Source organism: Oncorhynchus clarkii, chromosome 5, assembly GCF_045791955.1.
Source record: "Oncorhynchus clarkii lewisi isolate Uvic-CL-2024 chromosome 5, UVic_Ocla_1.0, whole genome shotgun sequence".
NCBI classification, from domain to species: Eukaryota; Metazoa; Chordata; class Actinopteri; order Salmoniformes; family Salmonidae; genus Oncorhynchus; species Oncorhynchus clarkii.
The window spans coordinates 14,580,800-14,598,061 of NC_092151.1; the positions used below are offsets into that span (position 1 = coordinate 14,580,800).

Sequence of the window (17,262 nt, forward strand, 5' to 3'; positions counted from 1 at the left end):
AGATTGACACAGAGACAGGGAGGCTTTAGTCCGAAAAACAACTTTACTTAAGACAGAAAATAAATATAACAAAGAAATAACTTAGGTTTTGCTCTGTCTTCCCTTCTCTCCCGCGGTGTGCCATCGTGCTCCTTTTATTTAGCCTCCACGGCTGGTTGTCACTTTCCTCTAATTACCTCCACTTAGCTGTCAGTGTCGGGGTGCCCAGCACCCGTATTCCCAGCAGAGAAAGCCAACGTCGCCCCACATACCTCCCCTGTTACCATCCCCCGGGGTAGACCTCCTGGGATACCACCCCCCTCCCGCTCCTTAGCCCTGACTGGGAGGGAGGCATGCTCATGGCTAGGTTTGCATCCCTTCTGGATAGGGCGTCTGCATTGCCGTGCTGCGCCCCTGACCTGTGGATGACAGAGAAAGAGAATCGCGGAACCAGCGGGTGACACTGTCATTTGTGTCCTTACCTCCTGATATCCACACAAGGGGGGCATGGTCAGTAATCAGGGTGAACTTCCTCCCGAGGAGGTAATACTTGAGGGTGTCGAGGACCCACTTCATGGCGAGGCACTCCTTGAGTATTTCTTCTCCCTCGGGAGGAGCTTCCTGTTGACATACATGATGGGGTGCTCCTCGCCTTCTTGCTCTTGGGACAAAACGGCCCCTACCCCAGTGTCAGACGCGTCTGTCTGGACCAGGAGGTTTTTTGAGAATTCCGGGGTGACAAGTACCGGGTACGAACACAGCGCATCCTTCAGGGCCTGGAACGCCACCTCTGTGTCCTCCGTCTATCTGGGGTAGTTGTGCTACTGTAGTAGCCTGCTAACCCCAGGAATGATTTTATCTGCCTCTCTGTTCGGGGTACCGGCCATCCCCTAATGACAGCGAATTTTTTTTTTTTCTTTCTTTGGTTTTCACATTTCCCCTTCCGATCTGATATCACAGGTACTCCACTTCAGCGTAGCCCAGCTTGCACTTGTGGGAGTTCGCGGTCAGACCTGCATCCCTTAGCGCATCAACCACGGCCTGTAACTTACACAGATGTGACTCACAATTGTCACTGTGCACAATGATGTCATCCAGATAAGCCGCTGCGTACTTACTGTGCGGCCGCAGGACTCGGTCCATGATTCGCTGAAATGTCGCTGGTGCCCCGTGGAGCCCGAAAGGCAAACCCGGTAGTGGTATAGCCCCCCCCCGGGGTGGAGAAGGCAGTCTTCTCCTGGGAGGCCGCTGCCAGTGGCACGAGATGCGTACCCCTTCGTCAGGTCCAAGGTGCTGACGATACGTCGGGCTCCACGGGGCACCAGCGACATTTCAGCGAATCATTGCCATCCCCAAGCGGTCGATCAGTTCGTCCACCCGGGGCATGGGGTAGGCTTCAAACTTACTGACCTCGTTCAGGCCCCGGAAGTCATTACAGAAGTGGACGGTTCCGTCCGGTTTCGGAACCAGCACTATGGGGCTAGACCACTCACTGTGTGACTCCTCCAGTACCCCCATTTCTAACATTGTCGTCACTTGCCATTGGACAGCCACCCTCTGGGCTTCTGGTATCCGGTATGGCCGTCTATGCACTTTTTCTCCCGGAAGGGTGTGGATCTGATGTTCCACGAGGTCCGTGCGCCCCGGCACCTTGGAGAACACGGCCGTATTCCGCTGGACCAGCTCTCTGAGCTCCTGTCGTTGGGTCGGGCTGAGATCTTCCCCCATTGCCACTTCGACCGAGGGCGTGCCCTGCTGTGGCCGGGTCCACGTTACGCACAGCACTTCGCGTGCATGCCATTTCTTCAGTAAATTCACATGGTAAAGCTGGAGGGGTTTTCGCCATCCAGGTTGGCGAACCTTATAGTTGACGTCACATACCCGCTCAACGATGTCGTAGGGCCCATGCCACGTAGCCAGGAATTTACTCTACGTGGGAGGGATCAGCACCAAGACCTTCTCACCGGGTTGGAACTCTCGTGGTTGGGCCCCCCGGTTGTAGACACGCTCCTGGGCATGTTGCGCCTGGGCCATGCGCTCTCTCACCACTGGCCAAATCGCCGTCATCCTCTCCCTCATCTCCTCCACATGTTCTACTACCCTGCGAAGGGGGGTCAGCTGCTATTCCCAGACCTCCTTGGATAGGTCCAGCAGCCTGCGGGGCTGACGGCCATACAGGAGCTCAAAGGGGGAGAACCCCGTGGATGCTTGGGGTACCAAACATTTGGTGGGGCAGCAGCTGGTCCCAGTTCCTCCCATCATTCTCAATGACCTTCTTCAGCATCTGTTTCAGGGTCTTATTGAAGCGTTCCACCAGCCCGTCGGTTTGTGAATGGTACACACTGGTCTTCACCTGTTTGATTCGTAACAGATTGCAGACATCCTTCATCACCCGAGACATGAACGCGGTGCCCTGATCCGTCAGGATTACCCGCGGAATACCCACCTGGCTAAATAAATGGAAGAGCTCCCATGCTATACCTTTTGCTGCCGCCGTGCGTAGCTGGATTGTCTCAGGATACCGGGTGGTGTAATCCATGATTACCAGGATGTATTGGTGTCCCCTTGTGATCTTCACCAACGGACCCACCAGATCCATTGCCACCCACTCGAATGGCACTCCTATAATGGGCAAGGGAACCAAAGGGTTTCGATACTGCACCCTCGGAGTTGTGATCTGGCACTCCGGGCAACTACGGCAGTAGTCCTCCACGGCGCGCTTGACTCCAGGCCAGTGGAATCGGTTCCCGATCCCCTCTCTGGTTTTCTCCATCCCCAGGTGTGCCCCAAGCAGGTGGGTGTGGGTAAGCTGCAACACAGTCCTAACATACTGGCTGGGTATCAGTAACAAATCTTTTTTCTCCCCATTATGCTTTACTACCTGATACAATAAATTATGCTTGATTGCGAAGTGGGGGTAGCGCCAAGCACTTACCCCAGGTAACAGTACGCCATCCACCGCAATCACCTGGCCCCTAGCGATCTGAAGATTTGGGTCTTCTAATTGGCCCGTCCCGAACTGACCCGTGAGGATTCCCGTGTCGGGAGGTCCGTCTAGGACAGCGTCTCTGATCGGGGTCCAGCCGGCGTCGTCGGTTTGGGTCACCCTCCCGCTCCACAGCCTCGGCTGGTTCCGTCCGGGCCCCCTTCAGCTCCTTGCCTCTCTTTGTGTTGGTCGCCCCCCTCGCTGCGTCTCCTCTCTCTGTACAGGCCCCTCTCAGCGGGTCCTGGGTGTTTTGGTGAATTTCCACCGCTGTCAGCAATTCCTCCAGGCTCTGGGGGTTCTGCATGCTCACGGTCTTCTTCATCTCTTAGGGCAGGGCCCGAAGGTATTTATCCAGGACGAGTTTGTCGAGCATCGGGAGGGACAGTACTTCCGTCAGTAGCCAGCCCGTGGTCAGCCGCACCAGGTCGCTCATCTGTGCACCGGGGGACAGGGTGGGGTCAAAGGCCTAGTCGTGGACCAGTTGTGCATGGCGTGCGAGATTGAACCCATAACGGCTTAGTATCTCTCGTTTGAGTCCCTCATAATTTGCGGCCTGGTCAGTGTTCAAATCAAAGTAGGCCTTCTGGGCCTTCCTAAAAAGGTAGGGTGCTTGCTCCTGGAGAGCCTGTTGCTTCTGTTGGCTGAGGATGAACTGAGCCACTAGCTCCTCCATGGTAATCTCCGCACACTCAACCCCACGGCACCCAAATCTATTGAGTTGCCTGCATTCTCCACCATATGTGGTAAACCGTGGGGTGTTGGGTTGAGCGTGCAGAGATTGACACAGAGACAGGGAGGCTTTAGTACAAAAAACAACTTTACTTATTAAGACAGAAAATAAATATATCAAATAAATAACTTAGAGCAAAACCTGTCTTCCTTCTCTCTCTTAACTGGTATCATCTCTCTCCCTTCTCTCCTGCGGTGTGCCATTGAGCTCCTTTTATTTAGCCTCCACCGCTGGTTGGCACTTTCCTCTAATTACCTCCACTTAGCTGTCCGTGTCGGGGTGCCCAGCTCCCGTATTCCCAGCAGAGGGAGCCAACGTTGCCTCACGTACCTCCCCTCTATTACCATCCCCCAGGGTAGACCTCCTGGGATACCACACAGGTTACATGGTGTTCTTGGGCACAGGGACGGTGGTCTGCTTGAAACATGTTGGTATTACAGACTCAATCAGGGACATGATGAAAATATCAGTGAAGACACTTGCCAGTTGGACAGCGCATGCTCGGAGTACACGTCCTGGTAATCCGGCTGGCCCTGCGGCCTTGTGAATGTTGACCGGTTTCAAGGTCTTACTCACATCGGCTGAGTGGAGCGTGATCACACAGTTGTCCTGAACAGCTGATGCATGTTTCAGTGTTACTTGCCCTGAAGCGAGCATAGAAGGGATTTAGCTCGACTGGTAGGCTCTTGTCACTGGGCAGCTCTCGGCTGTGCTTCCCGTTGTAGTCTGTAATTGTTTGCAAGCCCTGCCACATCCGACGAGCGTCAGAGCCGGTGTAGTATGATTCGATCTTAGTCCTGTATTGATGCTTTGCCTGTTTGATGGTTCGTCGGAGGGCATAGCGGGATTTCTTATTAGCTTCCGGGTTAGAGTCCTGCTCCTTGAAAGTGGCAGCTCTACCCTTTAGCTCAGTGCGAATGTTGCCTGTAATCCATGGCTGCTGGTTGGGGTATGTACGTACAGTCACTGTGGGGACGATGTCATTGATGAAGCCAGTGACTGATGTGGTGTACTCCTCAATGCCATGGGAAGAATCCCGGAACACATTCCAGTCTGTGTTAGCAAAACAGTGTTATGTTGTGCCACTGGCCTCAGATGATTGAAGTTCAGTATGTAGCCTAGTAAGCTCACATTAACTAACGTTAGCTAGCTAGCGAACTCAGTTGGTTCATTTTTGCCCATACGAGGAAGTTAGGCTAGCAAGCATTTTAGCTAGGGAGCCTATGAAAACAAAAACTAAAAGTGGACTGTATGACAGGGCCATATACTGTTTTGCCAACATGAAAGAGTGGAGGATGGCATTGGCGTTCAACTAGTCTACAGTTATTCTCTAAAATAACGTTGCGAGGTAGCTTATGGTAGAGAAATGAAGATGTCTCAACTTGAGACATCTGTGTCATTGTGTTGTGACAAAACTGTACATTTTAGGGTGGCCTTTTATTATTGTCCCCAGCACAAAGTGTGCCTGTGTAATGATCATGCTGTTTAATCAGCTTCTTGATATGCCACACCTGCCAGGTGGATGGATTATCTTGGCAAAGGAGAAATGCTCACTAACAGCGATGTAACATTTGAGAGAAATAAGCTTTTTATGCGTATGGAACATTTCTGACACCTTTTATTTCAGATCATAAAACATGGGACCAACACTTTACATATTGCATTTATATTATTGTTCAGAATCAATAGTTGTTGGGTAAACTGTCAAATATTAACTTGCTTGATCATGCTGCATGTCATATAACTATTTGCTTTGAGGCTTTCACGGGACAGATGTTGCTCTCGGGTTTGTGATGATACAAACCTATGTGTAGTTAAATTTATTCCGCTATTACTGTCTTTTTGTTGTGACGGCCTTAATGTACAGTACCAGTCAAAGGTTTGGACACACCTACTCTCATTCAAGGGATTTTCTTAATGTTTTACTATTTTCTACATTGTAGAATAATAGTGAAGACATCAAAACTATGAAATAACACATATGGAATCATGTAGTAACCAACAAAGTGTCAAACAAAAGCTGGTTGAGAGAATGCCAAGAGTGTGCAAAGCTGTCATCAAGGCAAAGGGTGGCAACTTTGAAGAATCTAAAATATATTTTGATTTAACACTTTTTTGGTTAATATATGATTCCATTTGTGTTATTTTATAGGCTCAAACTGTTGGAACGTTGTCAAGGAGGGCGGTCACGTGCTGAGTTCAAGCCGGGCATGAGCCCAATTGGGGGGGGGGGGTACTCGCTAAGCAAGCAACATGACGTCCGTAATATAAGCAACATGGCAAAAAATGCCACCCAGCAATATCAGACGGCAATGTGGAGCTGTTACCAAGTGGATACAAGTGGCTCTGGGGTAGCACAGTGGAGAAGTAGTGGGAGGAGTGGTGGTGGTCTGGTTTTGTGTCACTCACTTCCTCCTTGTCTTCCTCCCCTGTGCAGAAAGAGAGACGTCTCCTAGAGAACCGGCGGTTGGACCTGGACATCTGTAAAGCACGTGTCAAGAAAGCCAAGCAAGCCGAGGCTAAAGCGGCGGTGAGTCTTCCTCATCCTCAGACACCCCTTCCCTTATGACTGGCAGTCCCAGTTTGATTGATTTCAGGCCTGACATGGAACATACAATTCCTGACATACAGTTCCAGAGTTGATGAAAATTATTTGAGTTCTCTTGGCTCTGGTTACTTCCCTGTCTATCTATTAACTATATTACTGGGGGGGGGGGTACTTTGACTCAAAGGTGATTGTAAAGCAGTTTAGTTATTCAACAGCTGCTACCTCCAATCACTGTATGCTTTTGATTAGATGCTCTGGTCTATAAGTGGAGAATGAACACAACACAGTTTAACTCACAGAATACGAGCACACTGCTTGTCCTTCCCCAAAGCTTTCTTAAATGTGTTGTCAACTTAGATCAACTCCAACTGGGACATCAACAGAAATCCATAGACCATTAAGCCAGCTACACCAATAGAAATGACCATAGGGGTGGGCAGGGGTGGAGGATTTTCATCAATGTCTAGGGGTCTACCTTTGACTCACCTTCTCTGCAAACCTTACATGGGGCATGACAATTGTCTCTCCCAAACTAATATCCCCCTTCACCCTCGCTCATTCTCTTCAGTTTTGCACGTGGAGACCAACGGTGCCCTCTGTTGACTAACTGTGGACTAACATGTTTCTCTGTTATAATTTGCGCAGTGTGAGGGAGATGTAAGTATTGACGAGTGTTGTATTTTCAGCGATCTCGCTTGCCTCTTTTTCTCCCATTTTTTATTTTTTTAATTGAGTGCTGTTTGGGGCATCCTCCCTCTCTTCTTTCAGACCATCCATGCACCACAACTATACAGTAGTATAGCCCCAAAGAAAAGTTGAATGGGATTGTTTCAGTAATGACACCTAGAGATGGTCATATGAGAGGTGGAAAAAAAAAAAAAAAAAAAAAAAAATTCTAGTTGACTTCACTGAACAAAATGTTTTGGATGGTACACTGGCGCAACAAATTTGATGATGTGGAACTGAGACTGTACATTTTTAGACTTTTGTTTTATGTGGCCTCAGTGTTTCCACTACCATCTCCAAGGTCTACCCGCCTCATTGTCTGGGGCCCTGAAAGCTGATTCAGGGACCTCTGGACCCTTTGAACAATACTCCATTGTCCCCTCAGTTGGAAAGCCCTGCTCATTCCCACACTCACACATCCTGAAGACTGATTGGAGTGATGGGGGGGGGGGGGGGGGGGGGGTATCCAGCCAGTCTGCTGTCCATTCCATAGGTAAAATGGTCAGGTTTGAACAGAAGACAATGCAAAACCAAGATGTCTGCCACCATTCTAATGATACCTGAAAATTGGACCTTGACTTTGAAAATGTGCATGGCGCTTGATGCAAATAAATATTTGTGTAAGCTCTTCTAATCCATTCATGCCTCATGGTGTGGAGGTAGTATTTAATTCTCATCACTGGCTCTGCGTGACAAAAGACAAGTTACTCATGCCATCCAAGTTCTTCTTAACATCACAAAACACAAATAGGCTGCGCACCGCACTGCTACTTGCACTGCACAGTCCTGGGCCAATATCCACAAAGCATCTCAGAGTAGAAGTGATGATCTAGGATCTGTCCATATAATCATATTTATTATGATCTACAGGGATAAACGGATCCTAGATCAGCACTCCTACTCTGAGACACTTTATGAATATAGGCCCTGAGCTGAGGCCTTCTGTATGGGAGAATGCTCATGCCCTCGAGTCGCTGCTACTGTCAGAGCCAGGTCTGTAGAACTCTGTGAGCAGCTGTATATAGCCATAATTAGCTTAGCATTATAAGGCTGCTACTGTCAACCAGGTCTGTAGAACTCTCGGCGCCTCTGTATGTAGCCATAATTAGTTTAGCATGCTAAGGCAGCTTCTGTCTGTATAGAGGACACATTGGAACCCCCCATATTCCATGAACTGCAGCTTTGCATCTCCATCCCAGACTCCTGTGGGAACTGACTGTTTGCTTCTTCTTCTCATTTCTTCTCCCTTTCATTCTTCTTCTTCCTCAGTGTGCTGTTTGTTGGAGCTGCTTGTTTTGATGCGATGCATGACTGTATGACTTTGTTACCCCCTCCTCTGCCTGTAGGCCGAGCCCGATTTTCAGGAGACTAGGCCTCGAAATTATGTTCTGTCTGCGAGCGCATCTGCGGTAAGACGCCCACAGATGGAGACTCATGTTGAGAGATGCATACACACAAAAACACACAGGCTATACTCCATAGAATATGTACAATGGCGCGCGCACACAAACACACGGCATTAGATGTACAAATTCAAATTCTGGTTTATTTGAGTCTTTCAACACAAGTTTAGTGCACTTCATGGCCTATGTCACAGGTTAGCTTTTCTGAATATAACTAGTCTTTGTGGATAATAACTTGGGTGAGACTGTTAGGGAAGAGACAGACATGTAGAAGGAGACAGAGACTAAGCTATCCTCAACCTAATTCTCTATCAGATACAGAGGTACCATACTCTGGAATTCTTATCTTCACATTGCCCAAACCCCATCGTCCCTCAATAACTTCAAGCGAAGACTGGGGGTCAGCCTGATGAACCAAACTATTCAGTAATCTCCTCCATATAGTTAAAAAAAGGTTATATATACACTGCTCAAAAAAATAAAGGGAACACTAAAATAACACATCCTAGATCTGAATGAATGAAATATTCTTATTAAATACTTTTTTCTTTACATAGTTGAATGTGCTGACAACAAAATCACACAAAAATATTATCAATGGAAATCAAATGTATCAACCCATGGAGGTCTGGATTTGGAGTCACACTCAAATTTAAAGTGGAAAACCACACTACAGGCTGATCCAACTTTGATGTAATGTCCTTAAAACAAGTCAAAATGAGGCTCAGTAGAGTGTGTGGCCTCCACGTGCCTGTATGACCTCCCTACAACGCCTGGGCATGCTCCTGATGAGGTTGCGGATGGTCTCCTGAGGGATCTCCTCCCATACCTGGACTAAAGCATCCGCCAACTCCTGGACAGTCTGTGGTGCAACGTGGCGTTGGTGGATGGAGCGAGACATGATGTCCCAGATGTGCTCAATTGGATTCAGGTCTAGGGAACGGGCGGGCCAGTCCATAGCATCAATGCCTTCCTCTTGCAGGAACTGCTGACACACTCCAGGCACATGAGGTCTAGCATTGTCTTGCATTAGGAGGAACCCAGAGCCAACCGCACCAGCATATGGTCTCACAAGGGGTCTGAGGATCTCATCTCGGTACCTAATGACAGTCAGGCTACCTCTGGCGAGCACATGGAGGGCTGTGCGGCCCTCCAAAGAAATGCCACCCCACACCATGACTGACCCACCGCCAAACCGGTCATGCTGGAGGATGTTGCAGGCAGCAGAACGTTCTCCACCGCGTCTCCAGACTCTGTCACGTCTGTCACATGCTCAGTGTGAACCTGCTTTCATCTGTGAAGAGCTCAGGGCGCCAGTGGCGAATTTGCCAATCTTGGTGTTCTCTGACAAATGCCAAATGTCCTGCACGGTGTTGGGCTGTAAGCACAACCCCCACCTGTGGACGTCGGGCCCTCATACCACCCTCGTGGAGTCTGTTTCTGACCATTTTAGCAGACCCATGCACATTTGTGGCCTGCTGGAGGTCATTTTGCAGGGCTCTGCCAGTGCTCCTCCTGCTCCTCCTTGCACAAAGGCGGAGGTAGCGGTCCTGCTGCTGGGTTGTTGCCCTCCTACGGCCTCCTCCACGTCTCCTGATGTACTGGCCTGTCTCCTGGTAGCACCTCCATGCTCTGGACACTATGCTGACAGACACAGCAAACCTTCTTGCCACAGCTCGCATTGATGTGCCATCCTGGATGAGCTGCACTACCTGAGCCACTTGCGTGGGTTGTAGACTCCGTCTCATGCGAGTGAAAGCACCGCCAGCATTCAAAAGTGACCAAAACATCAGCCAGGAAGCATAGGAACTGAGAAGTGGTCTGTGGTCCCCACCTGCAGAACCACTCCTTTATTGGGGGTGTCTTGCTAATTGCCTAGAATTTCCAACGGTTGTCTATTCCATTTGCACAACAGCATGTGAAATTTATTGTCAATCAGTGTTGCTTCCTAAGTGGACAGTTTGATTTCACAGAAGTGTGATTGACTTGGAGTTACATTCTGTTGTTTGTGTTCCCTTTATTTTTTTGAGCAGTGTTTGTATATATATATTTTTTTAATATAGCCCATCTCTCTCACTCACATCCACACAACACATCCAAACAAAACTTATACTGTTTATTATTTTTTGTATTTTCTGACCAGTTAATTTGTACATTTTTGGTTTAGAAGGTTTTTATACTTGTATATCTTTTTTTGCGATATTGTTTTTATCTGTATTGTTGTCTATCACTTATTTTCTTTGGTGCAAATAAATTAAACCTTAAATTTAAACTTAAAAACAGCAAAGCAGTGGTGGCTGGGATAGTTGGGATCTGGAAGATTCCAAAGAGTCGGCCAATGTGATGGATCAGAGGAAGGTATATAAAATAGGTTTACACTGTTCATAGCATATTATCAACAATACTAGATGGGCTGCAACCCCTGCCCTACACTGCTAGAAGAAATGGTGCTATACAGAACCAACAAGCGTTCCATGGCTTGCTTCATACAGATCAGTGTGGTTCAGTTGGCATAGCTTGGCACTTGCAACACCAAGGGTATTGGGTTTAATCCCTGCTGAAGCCACCCATACATAAAATGTATGCACGCATGACTGTAAGTCACTTTGGATAAAAGCGTCTGCTAAATGGCTTATTATATATGGCTATATAAAATTGCAATGAAGCACCTTTTTATTTTCAGCAGTGTAGGTACTAGCTCAATTGTACTGTGGTATAGTAGGGTGTTACTTTCCCCATCGCCTGTTCTCGAGGCCCTTAGAGGGTGTGTATGTATTGGAGCCCCCCCCCCCCCCACACACACAATGTGACCCCCCCCCCACCCCCACCCCACCCCATCGCCTCAACGCTCTGATGGAATCCAGCCAAAGTTCAGCATCTGATTTGACTGACCACAGACTTGATGAATTAGTTAAATCATGGAGAGACCTAACTGAATGAACAATAGACTGAATGCAAATAAGAAGGTTTATTAAATTATAATTGGGGGATGACCCCTGGAGACAGATATCGGGATAGCAGATAGCCCTTTGCTGGACAACTGGCCAGAAGATTGCAGGTGTTAAGATCTCTTATCTACCTAATTTTTGCCACCATGCAGTTAGCCAAACAAGAATGTTCCTACGTTTCACTTTCATATATCTGTTTTGCTCCTGATGTTGTCACTGTCTTTGTTATCGCTACTGGTTAGGTAACTCTGTCACATTCGTCAGTCTGTATTGGAGGAGAAGGGTTTGTTCGTGGTAGTCGTGTTTATGATGAATGCCAGTGACGAAGACGTGCCTGGCCATTTTCTTTTCAGTCCAACGCGTTGGACTATATTATTTGTTTTGTCAGTTGTTGTGTCACGGTGTTGTGTGTCTTTGTCTATAATGAGAGATTCTGTCGTTGTAATTGTCAAACAGATGGTTGTGTATAGTAGGCCGTTGTTGAAAAACCAAAACATTTGAATCCCCTTCGTGACCAAAACACTGTGTTCACATCCTCCCACGTTTGCCCTTATTTTAAAAATGTACCTTTATTTAACTAGGCAAGTCAGTTAAGAACAAATTCTTATTTTCAATGAGGTTGTATTTCTCCTTCGAGAATCAATTCCTTAGCTGCTTAGAATTCCAGGGGCATGTTTCCCATAGAAATATAATGTAATAAATTATATTCCTATGATGGTTCAGCCACACTGATGGGAAACCTCAATAGAGCACTTCCCTGGGCTCCCTGGGCTTTGTCGTGCTGTCTGTGTACTGTCCACACAAACTACGTGTCCTCCTGTCATTTTAATTCTGCTAGTCGCACAGAAATGTAATTTGGCTATACTTATCGTATAGTAGAGTAAGGAGCAGTCTAATAACATGTAATAAATACCTTGTAACAGTGCTATTACAGTTGATAAGTACATGCAGTTATGGAATAGCTAATTACTAACGCCTGTGTCCAGTGTGAACTGCTGCCCTACATTTAAAAGTGACTCTTTACTTGCATCACATACCTAACAATGGTTTCAACAAAATAATCTGATTACTTACTCATGTTTTCAAATCATTGACCACTTCCAGACATGACTAGACTTTTATTGTTATAGGGGGATTCCTCCCATCTTACTACACAGCTAGTCTTTCAACATATCAATGAGTCAGAAAGGGAATGGGGCCATTGCTCATGAGACTGCTCTGGGGAGAAATTATTATGTGGATGTAGAACCCCACAAGGTCTGTTGTGTGCTGTCATTGTTGGTCTGAGAATTGCTCTTATCTCCCTTGTTGTCATGCTGCTTATTCTAGCTGTGGAGTGAGGAAGTGGACAAAGTAAGTATCACTTAGTAAGATCGGTGTTCAACAACACAGACTAAAAAGGTCATAGACTGCTTTAGAGGTGTGTGTGTGTGTCCGTGTCCCCAGTGACCTCAAAGTATTTGGACAGTGAAACATTTTTTTGGTTTGTTTTGGCTCTGTCAACTAAAACACTTTGGATTTGAAATGATACAATGACTGAGGTTAAAGTACAGACTGTCAGCTTTAATTTGAGGGTATTATCATCCATATAGGTTTAAATGAATGGTAAATAATGTATTGGGTCATTTTGGAGTCACTTTTATTGTAAATCAGAATAGAGTGTTTAGAAACATGAATATTTTTATTTACAATAAAAGTGACACTAATGCATTATCTACCATTTAATTAATATTGGGCACAAAATCTGAAACAACCAAAACAAACAGCAAATGCATCCAACAAATTTGTGAAGTCACAAGCTTGATGTAGTCATTGCGTGCTATGAATATGGGACCAAATACATAACTTTACTACTTTAATACACATTAGTGAATTTGTCCCAATGCTTTTCGTGTAACACCCGTCGGAAGAAGTGGACCAAGTTGCAGCGCAGTACATGTTCATGATTCTTTATTTAATCTGAACACCAAACAAAACAACAAAATAACAACGAACGTCACGTTCTGAAGGCTACACAGAGCTAACAAAAACAACATCCCACAACCTAAGGTGGCAAAACAGCCTGCCTAAGTATGATTCCCAATCAGAGACAACGATAGACAGCTGTCCCTGATTGAGAACCATACCTGGCCAAAACATAGAAACACAAAACCTAGAAATAAAGAACATAGAATTCCCACCCAAATCACACCCAGACCAAACCAAATAGAGACATAAAAAGGCTCTCTAAGGTCAGGGTGTGACATTTGGTCCCCTAAAATGGGGGGGACTATGTACAAAAAGTGCTGTAATTTCTAAACAGTTCACCTGATATGGATGAAAACACCCTCAAATTAAAGTACAGACCCAAAAACTAAATAAATGTAATTGTTCCAATACTTTTGGAGCTCACTGTACATGCATGTGTGCATATACACTGAGTGTACAAAACATTAAGAACACCTGCTCTTTTCATGTCATAGACTGAATCCAGGTAAAAAACTATGGTCCCTTTATTGAAGTATCTTGTTAAATCCACTTCAATCAGTAGATGAAGGGTAGGAGACGGGTTAAAGAAGGATTTTAAGCCTTGAGACAATTGATATATGGATTGTGTATGTGTGCCATTCAGAGGGTGAATGGGTAAGACAAAAGATGTTAAGTGCCTTTGAATGGGTAATGATATTAGGTCAAATTTATTTAAATAAAATTTATTTATGAAGCCCTTCTTACATCGGCTGATGTCACAAAGGGCTGTACAGAAACCCAGCCTAAAACCCCAAACAGCAAGCAATGCAGGTGTAGAAGCATGGTGGCTAGGGAAAACTCCCTAGAAAGGCCAGAACCTAGGAAGAAACCTAGAGAGGAACCAGGTTATGAGGGGTGGCCAGTCCTCTTCTGGCTGTGCCGGTTGGAGATTATAACAGAACATGGCCAAGATGTTCAAATGTTCATAGATGACCAGCAGGGTCAAATAATAATAATCATAGTGGTTGTCGAGGGTGCAGCAGGTCAGCGCGTCAGGAGTAAATGTCAGTTCATAGCTGATCATTCAGAGTATCTCTACCGCTCCTGCTGTCTCTAGAGAGTTGAAAACAGCAGGTCTGGGACAGGTAGCGCATCCGGTGAACAGGTTAGAGTTCCATAGCCGCAGGCAGAACAGTTGAAACTGGAGCAGCAGCACGGCCAGGTGGACTGGGAACAGCAAGGAGTCATTGTGCCAGGTAGTCCTGAGGCATGGTCCTAGGGCCATTAAATTCACACAGGACACCCGATAAGACAGGAGAAATACTCCAGATATACCAGACTGACCCTAGTCCTCCGACACATAAACTACTGCAGCATAAATACTGGAGGTTCAGACAGGAGGGGTCGGGAGACACTGTGGCCCCTGTCCGACGATACCCCCGGACAGGGCCAAACAGGCAGGATATAACCCCACCCACTTTGCCAAAGCACAGCCCCCACACCACTAGAGGGATATCTTCAACCACCAACTTACCATCCTGAGACAAGTCCGAGTATAGCCCACACAGATCTCCGCCATGGCACAACCCAAGGGGGGGCACCAACCCGGACAGGAATATCACGTCAATGACTCAACCCACTCAAGTGACGCACCCCTCCTAGGGACGGCATGGAAGAGCACCAGTAAGCCAGTGACTCATCCCCTGTAATAGGGTTAGAGGCAGAGAATCCCAGTGGAGAGAGGGGAACCGGCCAGGCAGAGACAGCAAGGGCGGTTCGTTGCTCCAGAGCCTTTCCGTTCACCTTCACACTCCTGGGCTAGACTACACTCAATCATAGGACCTACTGAAGAGATTAGTCTTCAATAAAGACTTAAAGGTTGAGACCGAGTCTGCGTCTTTCACATGGGTAGGCCATTCCATAAAAATGGAGCTCTATAGGAGAAAGCCCTGCCTCCAGCTGTTTGCTTAGAAATTCTAGGGACAGTAAGGAAGCCTGCGTCTTGTGACCGTAGCGTACATGTAGGTATGTACGGCAGGACCAAATTGGAAAGATGGGTAGGAGCAAGCCCATTTAATGCTTTGTAGGTTAGCAGTAAAAACTTGAAATCAGCCCTTTCCTTAACAGGAAGCCAGTGTAGAGAGGCTAGCACTGGAGTAATATGATCACATTTTTTGGTTCTAGTCAAGATTCTAGCAGCCGTGTTTATTTAGTGCTTTATTCGGGTAGCCGGAAAGTAGAGCATTACAGTAGTCTAACCTAGAAGTGACAAAAGCATGGATTCATTTTTCTGCATCATTTTTGCACAGAAAGTTTCAGATTTTTGCAATGTTACGTAGATTGAAAAAAGCTGTCCTTGAAACAGTCTTGATATGTTCGTCAAAAGAGAGATCAGGGTCCAGAGTAATGCCGAGGTCCTTCAGTTTTATTTGAGACGACTGTACAACCATCAAGATTAATTGCCAGATTCAACAGAAGATCTTTTTGTTTCTTGGGACCTAGAAGAAGCATCTCTGTTTTGACAAGTTTAAAAGTAGAGAATTTGCAGCCATCCACTTCCTTATGTCTGAAACACTTACAGGGAAGGCAATTTTGGGGCTTCACCATGTTTCATCGAAATGCACAGCTGTGTGTCATCCGCATAGCAATGAAAGTTAACATTATGTTCCCGAATGACATCACCAAGAGGTAAAATATATAGTGAAAACACCGAAATGTACAGTTGATTTGTCAAACCATCCACAAAGACAAACTGATATCTTTCCGACAGATAAGATCTAAACCAGGCCAGAACTTGTCCGTGTAGACCAATTTGGGTTTCCAATCTCTCCAAAAGAATGTGGTCATCGATGGTATCAAAAGCAGCACTAAGGTCTAGGAGCATGAGGACAGATGCAGACCCTCAGACTGACACTATTAAAAGGTAATTTAACCTTCACAAGTGCAGTCTCGGTGCTATGATGGGGTCTAAAACCAGACTGAAGTGTTTCGTATACATTGTTTGTCTTCAGGAAGGCAGTGAGTTGCTGCGCAACAGCCTTTTCTAACCTTTTTGTAGAAGAATGGGAGATTCAATATAGGCTGATAGTTTTTATATTTTCTGCGTCAAGGTTTGTCTTTTTCAAGAGAGGCTTTATTACATCCACTTTTAGTGAGTTTGGTACACATCCGGTGGATAGAGAGACGTTTATTATGTTCAACATAGGAGGGCCAAGCACAGGAAGCAGCTCTTAAAGTAGTTTAGTTGGAATAGGGTCCAGTATGCAGCTTGAAGGTTTAGAGGCCAATTATTTTCATCAATGTGTCAAGAGATATAGTACTAAAACACTTGAGTGTCTCTCTTGATCCTAGGTCCTAGCAGAGTTGTGCAGACTCAGGACAACTGAGCTTTGAAGGAATACGCAGATTTAAAGAGGAGTCCCTAATTTGCTTTCTAATAATCATGATCTTTTCCTCAAAGAAGTTCATGAATTTATCACTGCTGAAGTGAAAGCCATCCTCTCTTGGGGAATGCTGCTTTTTAGTTAGCTTTACGACAGTATCAAAAATACATTTTGGATTGTTCTTATTTTCCTCAATTAAGTTGGAAAAATAGGATGATCGTGCAACAGTGAGGGCTCTTCGATACTGCACGGTATTGTCTTTCCAAGCTAGTCGGAAGACTTCCAGTTTGGTGTGGCGCCATTGCCGTTCCAATTTTCTGGAAGCTTGCTTCAGAGCTCGGGTATTTTCTGTATACCAGGGAGCTAGTTTCTTATGACAAATGTTTTTTTTTTTTTAGCAGTGCGACTACATCTAGGGTATTTATTACGCAAGGTTAAATTGAGTTGCTCAGTTAGGTGGTTAATTGATTTTTGTCCTCTGACGTCCGTGGGTAGACAGAGGGTGTCTGGAAGGGCATCTTGGAATCTTTGGGTTGTCCGAGAATTTATATCACGACTTTTGATGATCCTTGGTGGGGGTCTGAGCAGATTATTTGTTGTGATTGCAAACGT

At 46.1% G+C, this 17,262-nt stretch overlaps 1 protein-coding gene across 10 annotated transcripts in view; it reads left to right on the forward strand.

The window, feature by feature from the left end:
• The window catches only part of LOC139408405 (SH3-domain GRB2-like endophilin B2b), a 54,698-nt gene that overhangs the window by 16,932 nt on the left and 20,504 nt on the right, over positions 1-17,262 (forward strand). For 2 of the 10 annotated variants that reach the window (XM_071152244.1, XM_071152245.1), the window contains exons 5-8: positions 6,133-6,225; positions 8,316-8,378; positions 10,656-10,730; positions 12,650-12,673. In XM_071152244.1, the coding sequence (XP_071008345.1) occupies positions 6,133-6,225; positions 8,316-8,378; positions 10,656-10,730; positions 12,650-12,673 (255 nt within the window). The remainder of the gene's footprint in view (positions 1-6,132; positions 6,226-8,315; positions 8,379-10,655; positions 10,731-12,649; positions 12,674-17,262) is intronic. The other 8 variants (XM_071152246.1, XM_071152247.1, XM_071152248.1 and 5 more) reach the window with 4 other exon arrangements.